Source organism: Pan paniscus, chromosome 2 (assembly GCF_029289425.2).
Source record: "Pan paniscus chromosome 2, NHGRI_mPanPan1-v2.0_pri, whole genome shotgun sequence".
NCBI lineage: Eukaryota > Metazoa > Chordata > Mammalia > Primates > Hominidae > Pan > Pan paniscus.
The window spans coordinates 135954329-135971392 of record NC_085926.1 but is presented as its reverse complement, the minus strand read 5'-3'; the positions used below and the strand labels follow the sequence as shown (position 1 = coordinate 135971392).

The window sequence follows — 17064 nt, the reverse complement described above, 5'->3', positions numbered from 1 at the left end:
AAGCCTCATAGACATTATGACTGGCCCAAGACCACAGAACGATGTCATGGCAAGTTGAGATTCTGTATGATGTTTTCGAAGTTAATGTGTTAGAGTCACTGTTTATTTATTTACTTGTAAACCATTTTTCCCCCCAGAAACAGCTGCCTTTAGCTGTGTTCCCAATGTTAAGAATATCCCCATAGTCTTTAATGCTGTTTGAGTTCATTAGCACCAGATCAAGAGTTGGTGGTCATAGAGTTAAATATCACAGTGGTCAAAGTAGCCTCCAAGGTAAACCTCAGTTACAACTTGAAGGGAAAACAGTTCCCTACCATGAACATTTTGACAAATATAGTTTTCAAGAACACATAGAGTGTAACACACATAACTTTTTGCAACAACTCAATTGTGAAAAATGTGGCTTCCCAGCAAAGCTTGAGACAGAGGAGGCAGCCACAGTCAACCTTTATAGCAGGCTGCCTTTGGGCCACGCAGCCTGTTTCATCATACAGGAAAGCTCTTTGCGCTTTTCAGCCAAGAGACTTAGAAATTCAACTTGTTGGTGGAAAGGGCATTGTAGAGACCTGAGCTAACTGTCATGGTAACTGGAATGAAAATATTCGTTAAACGTATTATTTTCTATCTAACAGGTTGCAATGACTAGTTGAGCATCCTTCTTTTCAAAACAACTGTCTACTCCCATTCTTTCAAGATTTTCCTATAAAACTGCCAACTGAGGCCTGTAGCTTCTGGCTTCAGTTGTATTTTCTAGCCAAGGCTGTGTTAAAGAATATGGAATTTAGAGTTTTGTCTTTCCAAGGTCAGTAAGTAGAAACTCTGGGATGTCAGGCTAGGCTTGTGGTCTGCAAATTTCTTGCTCTTAATAGACTCTGCAGTACTTGGCCATGTTTACAGCATAAGCCAAGCCTGCCAGTCCATCAGAATTCACCAGAAACAGATCTTTGGAGAAGTATTGATGCCCACCAGGCAAGGGCAATAGGGTGGCAAGGTCTTGGGACTGGGTGTTAGGAATCTTCAGAGAAAGTCCTGGCTCTGCCACTTACTACCTGCTTGTCCTTGTGCAGGTGGTTTCGGATCCTTTGTTATAAAATGAGGTATTTGGACAAGGTGATTAATGAGAGGGCAAAGAAACAGTGCCTGCTACATCGTAGGCCCTTAACAAACATTTCTTGAATGAATCAATGAGCCAAGGGCTGTTGTAGCTCCAAAAGTCTGCTCAGACCTTGATTTCATTTGAATCGTAGAAGGCTGTAGTTAGCTTCCTGCTTCCTGGTCATTCCTGAGGTTCATACATCACCTTGGTGTGCCAGGCATCAGGGATCTATTTGATGATCTCTGTCACTGCTTAGCTCCTGCTTCCTGCATGGACTTTGCAGAAAGTCATTCTTGCCTGTGGTCCTCCTGTGCTAATCTTTATGATATTTCTTCTTGTCTCTGTATAAAGATGTTGAGGAACTAACTGCATGTTAGTGATACAGTTCATTCCCCACACTGAGCAGAGGTCCTGCCTCAGCCTCTCATTAGAGGGAAGCACAGCTTCCTAAGCCTCTGTCACTAGCCATGTCATTAAGTTTGCACAGTCACATTTTCAGAATATGCCAAGCCTCTGTTCACTGGGTACCCGTTGGCCTGGCCTTCTCTGTCTCCTTTTTTGTGGTTGCTCAGCCTTCTTCCTCCTGGCCCTTCCGCTCATTCCCTCTATCCACACTGGAGCCTGGACATGAGCCACAAAACTGAGATGTTCATTTTCTAGGCTTCTCCCACTGACACAGCCACTTTTTCACCTTCCAGGAACACTGGTGCAGTCGATGGTCAAAAACCTGGAGAAGCAGCTAGAAGCTCCAGCAAAGAAGCCTGCTGGAGGGGTCAGTCTGTTTTTTATGCCCAATGCTAGGCCACAGAGGGCTGCCACACCAGGAAGGAAGCCTCAGGTAGGATGTAGGATGCTTAGAGTTTACTCTGGAATTCTCTACAGAACCAGCTCTGAGTTTAGGGGGCCTGGGGTGAAGGTTGGGGAGGGCCCAGCAAGTGTCATCCTTTGCCCTAGTGGGACATTGCGGGTGACCTCCCTCTGCCCCTGTGCACATGGAGAGATGGCCAGTTTGGAATACTTGTATCCAAGTTAACATTAAAAAGCCTTTTGGTTCATTATATAAGCAATGCTCAGTAAGTTTTGATTGTCCCATCTCCTGCCTCTCGGAGAGCCTCGGAGCTGACTCTGTGTCTGGCATCCTGCAGCAGCTGCTCTTCCAGCCCGGTCTCATCCCACAGTGGGCTCCTCCCCAGTCCCTCACTCTGCCATGGACCCTAACACAATATGTGTGTGGAGCGGACTCCCCCAAGGGTGGTACTGGAGTGGCCTCGCATAGCACATCAGAGTCGGTAACAGCACAAGATGGGAATATTTAGATACCTCTGTTTTAGAAACCTGAGCCTTGCCTCAGACTGTAGCCACCATCAGATTTTCAGACTTAGAGCTCAGATGTTGGGCTTCCCCGGCATCATCAGACCCTCCTCACTGCCCGTCTCTCCTCCATCAGGGAACAACTTGCACACTGCTGTTATTTTTCAAGCAGAAAACTTTAGAGCTCCCTTTACTTCACACTCCTTTCTCACCTTTCTGTATCAAAAAGGTGCATCCTGGGATAATCAGTGCTATTGCTTCAAAATTTCAAGTGGTGGGCAACCATTCTTTGGTTTTTGATAGCACTCCCTGCTCTTTACCACGGTGTGTTTGGTTTATCACACAGCTCCTGTATGTTTGTGAGTAATGCATCCAAATGATTGAAAAGAAATAACTTGTTCCTTTTTCCAAATTGTGAAAGAGCACCAACAGCCCCAAACAGATTGAGGCGCTGCTCAGAGCATGCTTGCTGCCCTGCACCCTGCATGGGTTCTGATTGGTCGGCCTTACATTCCTGGAGAAGATGCATAGGATGGCTTGTATCAAAGCCCAGGTGGCCAGCAGGGGCACTGAGGACTCCAGAGGGGAAAGCCTTGGCTGCTACGCAGGTGGCTGTGGTCAGGGGGTGACCTGGTCCCTTGGCCGACTCTGAGCTGCCCTGCTGGCTGCAGTGCAGACCCTTCCAGGCTGAAGGACTCCTGTTGCTCCCAAGCTCCTCTCATGCTCCTTCAGTCAGGATGTTTACCAGACCTGAGGGAACCTGTCTGAGAGGAGGCGGGTCATTAGCCCACAGTGCATTCAGCTCGCGAACTTGGAACAGTCGAGTTTCTGGGCTTCTGGCTCTGTCCAAGAGGGAGTTAAAAATCTGCCCAAAGTTGAAGTGAAAGTGAGAGCAACCTTCTCTGCACATAGGCCTTTCCAAGGCACTTGCCTGGGTTTGGTTAGTAGAATTTCAGGGGTATTTGAAATCATCCTGATCCCAGGTCACTAAAGCAGGTTCTCAAAGGCAGGAAGACTTGAGAAGTCAGGAGGAGTAGCATCTCCCTATTGCTTTCTTCCCAGTCTGCATTTGTCCCCATTTCCATTCTGCATTCCCATCCTGCAATGTGCTTAGCTCTCAGCCACCCTCCTCCCTTATCAAAATGCATTTTCTTCTCCCCTTTACCCCCTGCAGCTTTCTGAAGATGAGAGTGACTTGGAGATCTCCTCCTTGGAAGATCTTCCTCTGGACCTGGACCAGAGAGAGAAACCCAAGCCCTTGTCTCGCTCAAAGCTCCCAGAGAAGTTTGGCACTGGTCCACAGAGCTCTGGCCAACCCAGGGTCCCTGCCTGGTGATTCACCCCAGAAGCTAGCTGGCTAGAGGGTTAGCCTGGCTGGGGCCAGCTCAGGTCCACTCCAACAGAAGAGGCTGCTGGGCCTCTTGTCTTCACAAACAACCAAGAGATCATCCTCTTGGAGAGAAGCAGTGCAGGGAATGGATATGATCTCATCCCTCCTGACCTGTGAGGGGCCCTGCTGTAGAGGGCCACAGGTGCCTGACTAGGAGCCCCTAGGTCCCCAGGCTTGAGAAAGGGTTAAAATAGAACCTCCAGGTAGTTTTCTTCCTCTACCTCCACATCCCCCCAAGACTGAAAAGAGTCACTAGCTCTCTTTTCCCAAGCCTTTTATAAAACTGCAGGAACACTGTGGAGATGGTTCCTATCTGGGGTCCTTTTGGGGACATATGCCTCAGTCAGTCATTCAGTGATTGATCCAAAATTATTTACTGAGTGCCTACCTACTCTGCGCCAGGCTCTCTAGCCTCTCACTACTGAGTTAGGGTGCAAGCAGAGGCTGGGGCAGAATGTCTACAGCCAGTGCCAGCACAGGGTAGTAATCTAGTGACAGAGAACAGGGTGTTATGGGGAGCATATGAGAGGCCATCTATCCCAGCCTGGGTGATCCTGGAGAGTTTCCCAGGGTTGTGGTATGTGGCAGGCCTACTCATGGGTGGGAAGGGAGGAGGGCCACTTGGCTGGACCTTGTATCCCCAAAGGACCACACGTGTAATTTTTGATATTATTTCCAAAATCAGGTTTTATACATAGCCATTGTATATTTTTAGTGTGAAAAACATTAATATATTATATGCAAACATTTAAATATAGTACAATGTTTTTAACTCTGGTATGTATTTCATTATTTTTGGAGCTTTCAGAGGGTTGGGAGGGAAGGAAGCAACTGCATCTTAATTGTGTCAGTTTAGGTCTTTTGGGACATGGTTGCCAAGATGGAGTTATTGAGGAGCTGCACTTGGGAAAGAAAAGGAGGTGGAGGTAGGATCCAGTGGGGAAAGGCCGCAGACTGCAATGCACACCTGACCACTGTGAACAGAAAGAGAGAAGGAAGCTGGAGGAGCCAGGAGAACTCAGGGCATTGATGTGGGGTTGAAAAGGTCTCCACTGACCCAGTGGGGAGTTCCTGAGCAAGAACTGCCCACTTGGGAGTCCGCATTGTGCAGAAACGGCCAGGCTCTCATGCCTGCACTGCACTTGGCCATTGGCTGGGGTGGCCCAGACTGAATGAGACCTTGACTTGAAAGCTGGAGTGAACCTTGGAGTGAACCTGTCAGTCAATTTCATTTCTCCTGGTTGAGTGGCATTTTTTTTTTTTTTTCCTGAAAGGGAGACCTAGCAAAGAACCTCCATCCCTGACACAGCAAAGATCTATTTTTAACTTTTTGTTATGGAAAGTTTCAAACACATATATGAGTAAAGGGAATAGTGTGATGAACCCATGTGCTCATCACTGGGCTTCAAATATTATCAACTCAACTCAAGGTCAATCTTGTTTCATCTATTACCACCTCCACCTCACCCAGACTTCCTTTGACCTTTGGGTGGTCCTGACATCTGGAGAGGCCTTGAAGTTCTCGTAGGAAGGTGATGGAGGAAACACACTGCAGGGAGCAAAAGGGGTCTGGTGGTGGAGTAGGGCAGCTGGGGGAGGGGGCAGGCTGAGGGTGTTGTGGTACAAAGGAAGCTGCTCAATAAGGAAGCTCAGGAGAGCTGGAGAGCTGAGGCTACCAGATCAGCCCACAATCTTGATGGGATGGGAGTTGATGAGTAATTGCTCCAGGCTTCCTGTGCTTCTGTGGGGCACCTCTGAGTTTTATTCTGCACGGTTTCTCAGAGTCCCTTGTGGGATTGAGTGCTAGTTCTCACTAGTATGCAGTTACTATTATTAATGCATAGTTCATTGGCCTTCCTCTTTTCTGTTTCATTTTTCTCACTCCCTTACTTCTTTCTCTTATGAGCACCTCTGAGGTAAATTAATCTGCACCCAAGTCCTTGTTTCTAGCTCCACTTTTGGGGGAATGCAAATGTAAACAGTAAATGTGTTTGGACTTGTGTGCACGCACTGGTGATGATTATCAATGAGAATGTCTCTGTTCTTGAATGTTCATCATTACGTTGTATGTTTCTAAATGGGTTTTTCTATCTACTTTGGAGGGTTTGACTAACATATTACTTTGGTGTTTCTATGCTGTGTTCACCCCTTCCCATTTTCAAATATATTTTAAAATTCTTTAGTAAGTTGTATTAGGTCTCAATAGAAACAGAACTAGTAGGATATATAGATAGATAGATACTTATGGGTATTTATTAGCCAGTTTCCCTAATAAATGACAGGGGATTTATTAAGGGAATTAGCTCACGTGATCACGGCATAGGCTGTCTGCAAACTGGAGAACGAAGGAAGCTGGTAGAGTGGCTCAGTCTATATCCGAAAGCCGGAGAACCTGGGACTGTTGGTGCAGGTCCTGGGGCCTGAGAACCTGGAGTTCTGACATCCAAGGACAGAAGCTGGGTGTCCCAACTCCAGAGAGAAAGCCTTTCTATATAGGCCGGCAGCAGATTGGATGGTGTCCCCCACAATGGGAGAGGGCAGATTTTCCTCACTCAGTTTACTGATTCAAATGCTAATCTCTTCTGGAAGCACCTTCTCAGACCTACTCAGAAGTAATGCTTCACAGCTGTCCAGGTATCTCTTGCTCATTAAATTGAACTAAAATTAACCAGCACAAGATTTGCCAGAACTGTGGAACGTATGTAACAGATCATTTAAAAATTAGACAAATGATAAGGTTGATACAGAAAAATTAGAAAATACAGATAATCAAAAAGAATATAACCCACAAATTCAGTCAATTATTGTTAACATCTAGATGTACATGCACTGGTGAAAAAAAAAACTCCTTCCTAGGGTTCAACTATATTCTTCTCTAGCTTGATTTTCTCCTGGAAAACAGATTACAAATGTCTTTATATCAGTACACATGTACATGTCAGTACGTATAAATATAAGACAGTTATATATAATGGCCACCTCGTATTCCAGGCAAAGATTACAAAAATTTTTTTAACCAGACATTTCTACTTTTTGCATTTTATAAATCATGAAGTGATTAAAAAAATGTGTATATGTGTCTTTGTGCACTTGATTAAGATTTCCTTAAAATAAATTCTTAGAAGTGAGGTTGCTGGGCCAACATAATAATGAAAGCCAGCACCATATGCCAGGCACTGGTCCAAGTTTGGTACGAATATTATGATTTAGCCTCACAGCAGCCCTTGAGATGGGTGCCACTATTATAGTACATGCATTTCATGGGCTAGGAATTGAGGTACACAGCAGCTAAGAAACTTGTTTTGGGTCCTGCCACCAGTGAGTGGTGTGACTGCAATCTGACTTTGGCAGCCTGGCCCTGGAACTCTAGCTCCTTTCCCCATGTACTTTTGTTACATATTGCCAAATGCTTTCCAGAAAACTGGAGCCAATTTAGTCTACTAGTGTTTGGAGCACACAAGAAAGCTAGTTTTTGCATTCCCTTGCTACCAGGGATATCATTAATCTTTCAATGTTTTGGCCACGTGATACGTGAAAAATGAAACCTCACCTTTTAAGAAACTTGCATTTTTAAGATTTCTTCTAAAGTAAAATTATTTTTTATTTCTTTTTCATGTTGGTTGTTGCTATTTCTTCTTTTATGAGTTGCCTGTAGTTCACTTTTCTTGTTGCTGTTTTCTTTATCTCTTTATTATGAAAAATTTCAAGCATATATAAAAATAGAATTGTGTAATGACCTTGGTGTTCCTATTACTCAGTTTTAACAATTATCAACCCATAGAGAATCTTGTTTCCTGTATATCTTTCGCCAAATAATATTGTATGTTTTAATATGATACTGCATATTATTCCAAGTAATATACATGTAATATTACATATTATTCCAAATAATATCATTATGTCTACAAACATTTCTGTATGTGTCTCTAAAAGGTACTTCCTTTTCAAAAATAACCATTGTACCACCATCACACTACAACAAAAATCAGTACTTTTTTTCTAAATGTCATCAAATATCAATTCTCTGTCTACAGTTCCTCTATTTTACTACACATATTTGTCTTTTTTAACCTATAGATTCCTCTTTCATTTTCCCCTCTTTCCTGTCTTCCCTTCTTCCCTCCTTTCCTCTCTTCCTTTCCCTTTTCCTTCCCCATGATTTTTATTATTTTTGCTGTTGCTGAATAAATCAGATTGTTCGTCTTGTGGAATTCCCCACAGTCTGGGTTTTGCTGATTGATTACTGTGGTGGCATTTAATGTATTCCTCTTTCTCCTGAACTATCTGTAAATTTGTAGTTAGAGCTAAATACTTGATCAGGTTCAGCTTTGACTACTTTTTTGTGTTTTGGCAGGACTCTTCATTGGTGGTTTTGTGCATCTCCATCAGGAGACACAGAATATCTTTTTCTCCTTTCTCGTGATGTTGGTGATGGCATTGGTGATAGACATTGATGACCATTGCCTAAATACATTTTTTTTTTTTTTTTTTTGAGACAGAGTCTTGCACTGTCACCTGGGCTGGAGTGCAGTGGTGCGATCTCGGCTCACTGCAACCTCCGCCTCCCGGGTTCAAGTGATTCTTCTGCCTCAGCCTCCCCAGTAGCTGGGATTACAGGCGCCCACCACTATGCCCAGCTAATTTTTTGTATTTTTAGTAGAGATGGGGTTTCACCATATTGGCCAGGCTGGTCTTGAACTCCTGACCTTGTGATTCGCCCTCCTCGGCATCCCAAAGTGCTGGGATTACAGGTGTGAGCCACTGCGCCCAGCCCCATCTATTAATTAAAGATCTCTAAAGTTTAATAGTCTGTTTGTTATTCCTTTGACATTTACTAGCTGGAAAACTTCTGTAAAGAGGAATTCTCCACATCAAACTGTCTGGTTGCTCTGAGGTGCAGTTCATACAGGTAAAGCAGCTAAAGGCTCAAGTCTTTCTTTTTTCAGAATAATGAATGAGCTTCCTAGTATCTTCAATAGGTGCCATACAACCTTATAGATTTAAATATATTTGATTTGTTTAAATCCTTTGTACTATTATCCTTATTAACGCTGAGATTGTCCTGTCTTTGGGTGCCTCTTTAATTTGGTTCTCGAATGATTTTGATATGACCTTAGTAGTCCGATAGCTTCCTTCCAGGCTCATTGCATACCTTTCTTGTCCCAGACCTAAAATTAGTAATTTATCTGGGGGAAACCTGGTTTCTTTTAGAAGCAAGTTATATTTATAGACATCTGGGTGCTAGGAGTGCCTATCACTACTGGACTTAGTGTTTCTAAGATCTTTCAGTGCACAGAGATAGGAAATACAATAAAAATATTGTGAGTTCATGTTGATATTCCCTATTCAAATTCCTGACTACAGAAGTTTTACTTTATCTCGTTGACCTAACATGTATATCGCGTTTCTTCCATACCAAAAATCCTGGCTGTTAACATCACAATCATAGTCATAGACATAACAATACCCACCCTATTGCTTATTGTATGAATACTGAAAACAATTTAAAATTTATTATTAACTTTTTTGGAGTTGTTTTTGTCCTTAAGGTAGATCCTACTTGGAATGTGTTTTAAAGTCATTGTAGTTCTTTAAAGTTACTGTGTTTTAAAGTCACTTGTAGTTCTTTTCTGTGGTTATGCTACTGAATGCCTTATTTTACTTTTGATTTTTAGACTGCATTTTTATTGTGTAATTTGTGTCTTATTGCTCTTAAGAGTTTTTAATATATTGAAAATATTAGTCCTTTATTATATATGTTACTTTTTCTCCTTTCTAGTCAATCATTTGTCTTTTAATTATGTTCATGGAGTTCTTTGCTATAAAGAGATTTTAAGTTGTAGCTGTCTAATTAATCAGTGTTTTACTTTGTAATTTCTGCTTTTGGTGTCATAATTAGGAAGGTCTTTTCCATTCTAAGACTTCTACATGTTCATCTATATTTTCTTTTACTAGTTTAAAAAGTTTTAAAATTTTGAATATTTAATATATCCGGATTTTTTGAGGGGTGTTAGCAGTAAGTTAGGAATCTATTTTATTTTTACAATTAACCAGTCGTCTCAGCAGCATTACTTGACAATTCATCCTTTCTTCACTTAAAAAATACCTGCTTCATCAAATGTAAATTATTGTATGTGGTTAGTCTATTCCTGGACTTTCTGTATATTCCATTAATCTGACTATTCCGTTACTATTCTGGTATTGCACAGTTTTGTTTTTAAAAATTCATTTTTAATTGTGGTAAAATAACCCATAAAATTTATCATCTTAACCACCTCTAACTGTATTGTTCGGTGGTGTTGAGTATATGAACACTCTTGTGCAACCAATTTCCAGAACTTTTTCGTCTTCCCCAACAGAAACTTTATACCCATTAAACAATTCCCTATCTCCCCCCACCCAGTTGCAGGCAACCACCATTCTACTTTCTATTTCTGATTTTGACTACTGTATGTACCATATATGGTAGTATCATACAGTATTTGTCTTTTTGTGACTATCTTATTTCACTTAGCGTAATGTCATCAAGGTTTATCCATGTTGCAGTGTGTGTCACAATTTCCTTTTTAAGATTAAATAATATTCCATTGTATGAATATATATCATTAAAAGAATCCATTTGTCTGTTGACACTTGGGTTGCTCCCACATCTTGACTATTGTGAATAGTGCTGCTATAAACACAGCTGTGCAAATATTTCTCCAGGATCCTATTTTTAACTTTTTTGGATATATACCCAGAGTGGAATTACTGGATCATATAGTAATCATATAGTCTATTTTTTTATTTTTCAGGAACCTGTATACTGTTTTCCATTTTATTTTCCCACTGACAATGCACAAATGTTCCTATTTCTCCCCATCTTTGCTGACACTTGTTATTTTCTGTTTTTAAAAAAATATCAGCCATCCTAATGGATGTGAAATAATATCTCATTGCAGTTTTGATTTGCATTTCCCTAATGATTTGTGATGTTGAGCATCTTTTTATATGCTTGTTGGCCATTTGTGTATCTTCTTTGAAGAGATGTTTATCCAAGTACTTTGCTTATTTTAAAATTGGGTTATTTGGGTTTTTTGTTGTTGAGTTATAGGAGCTTTATATATTGTGGGGTTAGATATGATTTGCAAATGGTTTTCTCTCATTTTATAGGTTGTCTTTTACTCTGTTCATTTTGTGTTTTGATGCAGAATTTTCAATTTTTATGTAGTCACGTTTATCTATTTTTACTTTTATTGCCTGTGTTTTGGTGTCATCTCCAAGAAATCCTTGCCAAATCCAATGTTGTGAATATTTCTCCCTATCTTTTCTTCCAAGAGTTTTATAGCTTTAGGTCTTATATTTAGGTATTTGATCCAGTTAAATTTTGTATATGTTATAAGGTGGGGAGGGGGAGGTCAAATTTCGCTATTCCGGACATGGATATCAAGTGTTCCTAACACCATGTGTTGAAGAGACTGTCCTTTTCCCATTGAATGGTCTTAACACCCTTGTTGAAAATCATGTGACCATATATGCAATTTTTATTTCTGGGGTCTCTATTCTACTCCATGGGTCTACATGTCTGTCTTTATACTAGTACTACACTATTTTGATTATTATAGCTTTGTCATAAATTTTGAAATCAGGAAGCATGAGACCTTCAGTTTTGTTTTTCTTTTTCAAGATTGTTTTGGCTATTCAGGGTCCCTTGAGATTCCATATGAATTTTAGGATAGATTTTGCTATTCCTGCAAAAAATGTTGGGATTTTGATAGAGATTGCATCACATTTGTAGATTATTTTGGGTAGTATTTACATCTTAACAATACTAAGTCTTTCAATCCATGATCACATGATGTGTTTCCATTTATTGGTGTCTTCTTTAATTTTTTCCAGCAATGTTTTGAAGTTTTTAGTGTACAAATCTTTTGTTTGCTTGGTTTGGTGTATTATTATCTTATTCTTTTTGATGTTATTATAAGTGGGATTGTTTTCTTAATTTCTTTTTCAGATTGTTCATTATTAATGTATAGAAATGCAACTGATTTTTGTGTGTTGATTTTGTATCCTTTAACTTTGCTGAATCCATTTATTGGTTCTAACAGTGAGCTATTCTTAGTCATGGAAATTTTATCATATGTTTTACCATCTTGCAAGACATAGATACTCGGATTATTTTTCTCTTTTAGAATTTTATATTGGCTATTTTTCAAATTTGAAATTACGTCACATTCTTGTGAGGCCATCCCAATCTCCACATATGGATGAACGCATGGAATGCTCTGATGGGTAGGTGCCTTCATGAATTCTAATTAGAAATCTTCTTTGAAGTTGAGTCTTGAACCTTAGTTGTGGGCATCTTCTGAATACTTCTAAGCAGAAAGTCTCATTTCTCGCAATTCTTCCTGTTCTGGATTCTCATTAGGCTAGTTCTCTGTAGTGCAGGAGTATAGTCCCTGGTAGTGTGAGGTAGCATTGTGCTATAGGCTGTTAACAAAAAGTTTTGCAGTTGACCCAAGGTTGCTAACTTTTATTTTGCCAAGTCAGCACATAAAGTATGCAACAATCACCATCATTTTATAAAGGACACTTTAATACCAGAAGAGTAAGAAGATAAGACTCTCCAAGAATGGACAATTGGCCCCATACTTTGTCTTAGACAAATGAAAATTTAGCAATGGACCAGCTCTGGCCTACAGCCTAGCACTTGGGAGCTGCTGCACTGCTTTGTGTCTTTGGACCATACCAGCTCTTGCCTTCCATGACTGCATGGTTCAATATAAAAAGGGAAAATTTAATTAGCTATATTTTCTGAGGTAAACTGAAGAATGTCCTGAACTTATACATATAGGGATGACATTGATTGGAAATGTATAATAGGTTTATAGTGACAACCTGAAACAGGTTTTTATCACCTGAAAACCTGAGCCCACAATTTAGGAAGTAGAAGATGCTCTGGTCTTGTGGCTGGAACCTAGTAGTGGTGTGTAACTGAGATAAAGATGAAGACCATTTTCAGCTTTAGAAAATCCAAAGTGAATTACATATTTATAATAAGCTGACTCACATGCTATAACCAAATTCTAGGCTTTTAGGGAATCTAAGTAAAGTAACCTCTAAAATCAACAGAGCATCAAGTGTGATTCTGCACTTTTCTTCTCTTCCCCGTGTCTCTCATTGCCAGTTTCTTCTTTCTTTCTTTCTTTTTTTTTTTTTTTTTGAGATGGAGTCTCACTCTGTTGCACAGGCTGGAGTGCAGTGGCCTGATCTCGGCTGACTGCAACTTCTGCCTCCTGTGTTCAAGTGATTCTCCTGCCTCAGCCTCCTGAGTAGCTAGGATTACAGGCATGCGCCACCATGCCCAGTTAATTTTTGTATTTTTAGTAGAGATGGGGTTTTACCATGCTGGCCAGGCTGGTCTTGAACTCCTGACTTCAGGTGATCCACCTGCCTCGGCCTCCCAAAGTGCTGGGATTACAGGTGTGAGCCACCATGCTTGGCCTCACTGCCAGTTTCTGAGGGGAGCTGCGAAGGTCCGCTAAGTCCTCTCCAGGCTTAGGTGGAAAGGATGTGGAAGGAATTGTCCTGCACCTGTGTGGCCTTCTCTACCTCTGTGTTCATGCTTGTGTCTGTTACGAAAGGTTGCAAGCCTATCTCCCTGCTGGATGTAAAGATGCAGGCTCAACGTTTAGCATAGTCGACAGAAAACAGAGCTGCCAGTGGAGACACTAACATGTGTTAAGTTCTTTGGGAAGGAGGTGTCTCTGATGCTTATATCACTTGCATCTGCCCATAGCAGACACTCATCATCTGATAAGCTGAACTGGGCCAATTCCAAGGCAGTAATTGTGCCAGGAGTGTCTTCATGTATTATTCCACCTAATGACAAGACAAGCGAGAAGAGCTAACCTAAGCAGGGAGCCAGAAAGAAAAATGTTTCAAAGGGATAGAGAGGACTTTAAGTAAAGCTTGGGGGCGGTGGGGGGGAATATAAGGACCTGATCCAGAAAAGATGCGATGAGCTGAATTGTTCTTCCATTGGCAATAGCTGACCATTGTTAGGCTTTTGTGGAAGAGGAAGCTGCATTTTGTACTCAATAAACTATCAGTGCAATGGATCAAATGATTGGTATGAAAGAATAGAGAAGTGCCCATTGATTCTGTGATTCTGACCTCAATCAGGGATCTTAGAGAGGAGATCAGTGAGAACTTAGACCACATAGCTGATCACTAAGGGTTCATTGAACCCACAGATCCAACGGCCTTTTCTTTGGTAAATTGAGCATAATAGTCACATGGAGGGAGTGCTTTGGGTTCCCTGAGTGAAGGTGATGGGTTGGTTTAAAAGCTGCCACTGCTTCGGTTTTATTTTGTGCATGTCCAGCCAACAGGTGCCTTCCACACGGTGGCACTGTGGGCCACAAAGTGAATGGCTACACAGGCACTTTTTAATGACAGGCTAACTTCACTGTAAGAAATAAGTGGGGCTCCTCCAGCCTGCACCACCACTCATGGTTTGGCAGGACTTGATGAATTGTCTTATTCATCCAGGCAACTCTCCCGTGATTAAAAAACAAAACAAAACACAAAACCCCCAACATTTAAAGAGAGAAAATGGAGCAGGACAGGGTGTGGCCTCTCTTGCTTTCCTGCATACCCTTGTGTTGCCACGGCCCAGCTGAGGTCCTTGCACAGAAAAGGCAATCAACAAATATTGATGGGCTTCACAACCTGTACCTGCACTCAAGGAGCCTCACTATTAGGAGCTTTTCCGCAGCCTGGAAATATCCAGCATGCATGGCAATCCCACACTGAAAGGTCCTTATGACCCTGTTGCTTCCTCAGCTGCTGTACCATTTCTGTCATTTTGTTTATGGATACATCTAATTGATTTGTCTATACCGGCTGAATCCTTTTCCTCATTCCACCAGTTTCTTATATATATTCACTCTTAACTGAATCTGAGCTTTGGCTGACATGCCCTTGAACTGCCCTTGAACTATTCCTCACTCCTCAACTTCCCCGCACATATGCATACCACCACTATTTATTTTCTTTCTTTCTTTTCTTTTCTTTCCTTTTTTTTTTGAAACAGGGTCTTGCTCTGTTACCCAGGCTAGAGTGCGGTAGTGCAATCACAGCTCACTGCAGCCTCAACCTCCCAGGCTCAAGAGATCCTCCTCCTGCCCCAGCCTCCTGAGTAGCAGGGACCACAGATCCAGATAATTTTTTATTTTTTATAGAGATGGGGGTCTCCCTATGTTGCCCAGGCTGGTCTTGAACTCCTGGGGTCAAGTAATCCTCCCATCTGAGCTTCCCAAGGTGCTAGGATTATAGGTGTGCACCACTGTGCCTGGCCCCACCGCAATTTTCATTATCTCTGCCATCATCACTACCACCTCCACCTCCACCACCATCATCACCACCACTACCTCCTCCACCTCCACATCCACCACCATCACTACCATCACTCCACTACCACCATCACCACCTCTACCACCACCACAACCACCACCTCCACCACTACCACCTCCACCTCCACCACCACCATCACTACCATCACTCCATTACCACGATCACCACCTCTACCACCACCATCACCTCCACTACCACCTCCACCTCCACCATCACTACCATCATTTCACTACCACCACCACCACCACAACCACCACCTCCACCACTACCACTAACACCTCCACATCTACCACCATCACTACCATCACTCCATTACCACCATCACCACCTCTACCACCACCACAACCACCACCTCCACCACAACCACTTCCACCTCCACATCTACCACCATCACTACCATCACTCCATTATCACCATCACTACCTCTACCACCACCACAACCACCACCACCACCACAACCACCACCTCCACCACTACCACTAACACCTCCACATCTACCACCATCACTACCATCACTCCATTACCACCATCACTACCTCTACCACCACCTCCACCACAACCACTTCCACCTCCACCACCATAGCTATTACCACCACCTCTACTACCCCTATTACCATTATTACCACCCTCTTACCACCACCACCATCACTACCACCACCTCCACAAACACCATCTCCATATATTTATGCAAGTAATCTGAACATTGTTGCCTATTTGTGAAAGTAGCTTCCATTGTAGAATGGGTGAAAGAAACTGAAGATGGAGGACAGGAGCTCCAATTAAAATTCTAGCAGCCACAAACTTGTTTTATGACCTTGGGAAAGTCATGGAACCTTTTGTTTTCTCATCTGTGAAGTGAGGAGGCTGGCAGAGTCAGTCCTCTAGACTTACAGCATATATAATTCCATGAATGCTGCAGGCTTTAGAAATTCACTTTTACCTTTAAAAAGGTTAGTCAATTTACTAATTATAACCTGAAAGTCTTTTTGATATTTAGAAAATCCTCTTGCTTTTTCTTTGTTCTTTGAAAATTTAGAGCTGCCTCATTTCATAATGCCTGAAGCCTATATTTATAATCAGCATCTATTTCATGGTTCCGAGCCGTTTTTCACATAATTGTCTTTTTTTTTTTTTGCTTTAGAATTAGTTCTTTTGTGGCTAATGTATAGCAGAAACAAAATGACTTTTGAAAAAGCCCTTCAGGAATTATGGGGTTCGCTGCTATATCATTAGGGGCCCACACAGCTCTGCGACAGAACTGGGTCTTAGAAGGGGAAGGCAGCCCTGTTCTGGGAGACGGAGGCAGGGGGTGTGTGCAGATCTGCAGTGGGCGTAGATGGTGGTTTGAGGGTGGCCTGGAAGAAGCCAGAAAATGGTAGTCTGGACTTCAGAGAGGAGAGGGATGAGGTGTGTCCAGGGAGGTCTGCAGGGGGCAGTAGATCACAGAGCACAGGGAGGATGAGTGCGGAGGGTGCAGGTGACAGCTCTGTTGCTATGTGGGGCACTCTGGGCCCTTCGGCAGGGAACGTCACCTTACCTAGGACCCCCAGATTAGTAGATCTAGGTGCATTTGGGCTTCACATGTCATGCTGGTGACATCATTGCTTACTTGCGATGCTGAGTCACATGTCAGCCTCCTGTGGATGTTGGCTTCCAGCAACTCCCTCTAATCTTGTTGCTGTGCTTTGTTGTTGAGACCAAATACAAATCCTACCCAGAGTATGCAGAGAATCTGAATGATAATGTTCTGGTCTTGTTAAATTTGCCATTTGAAATTTCATAATGTAAATGTAGCATGACACGTCTACCAATCATGTCTTCTCTTTGACTTTTTAGGCCTTAACCCCCACATTCCTAGAATGTGATTTCT

General features: G+C 42.1%; 1 protein-coding gene across 14 annotated transcripts in view; it reads left to right on the top strand.

The window, feature by feature from the left end:
• Window positions 1-17064, top strand: part of DZIP1L (DAZ interacting zinc finger protein 1 like) — a 97886-nt gene that overhangs the window by 49403 nt on the left and 31419 nt on the right. For 6 of the 14 annotated variants that reach the window (XR_010111659.1, XR_010111658.1, XR_010111657.1 and 3 more), the window contains one exon: window positions 1795-1934. Coding sequence is in view for 11 of the 14 variants with exons in the window: in XM_063602948.1 (XP_063459018.1) it covers window positions 1795-1934 (140 nt within the window). In the remaining 3 variants the exon portion in view is untranslated. Of the gene's footprint in view, window positions 1-1794; window positions 6574-17064 lie in introns of those variants that run through there. The other 8 variants (XM_063602945.1, XM_063602947.1, XM_063602944.1 and 5 more) reach the window with 2 other exon arrangements.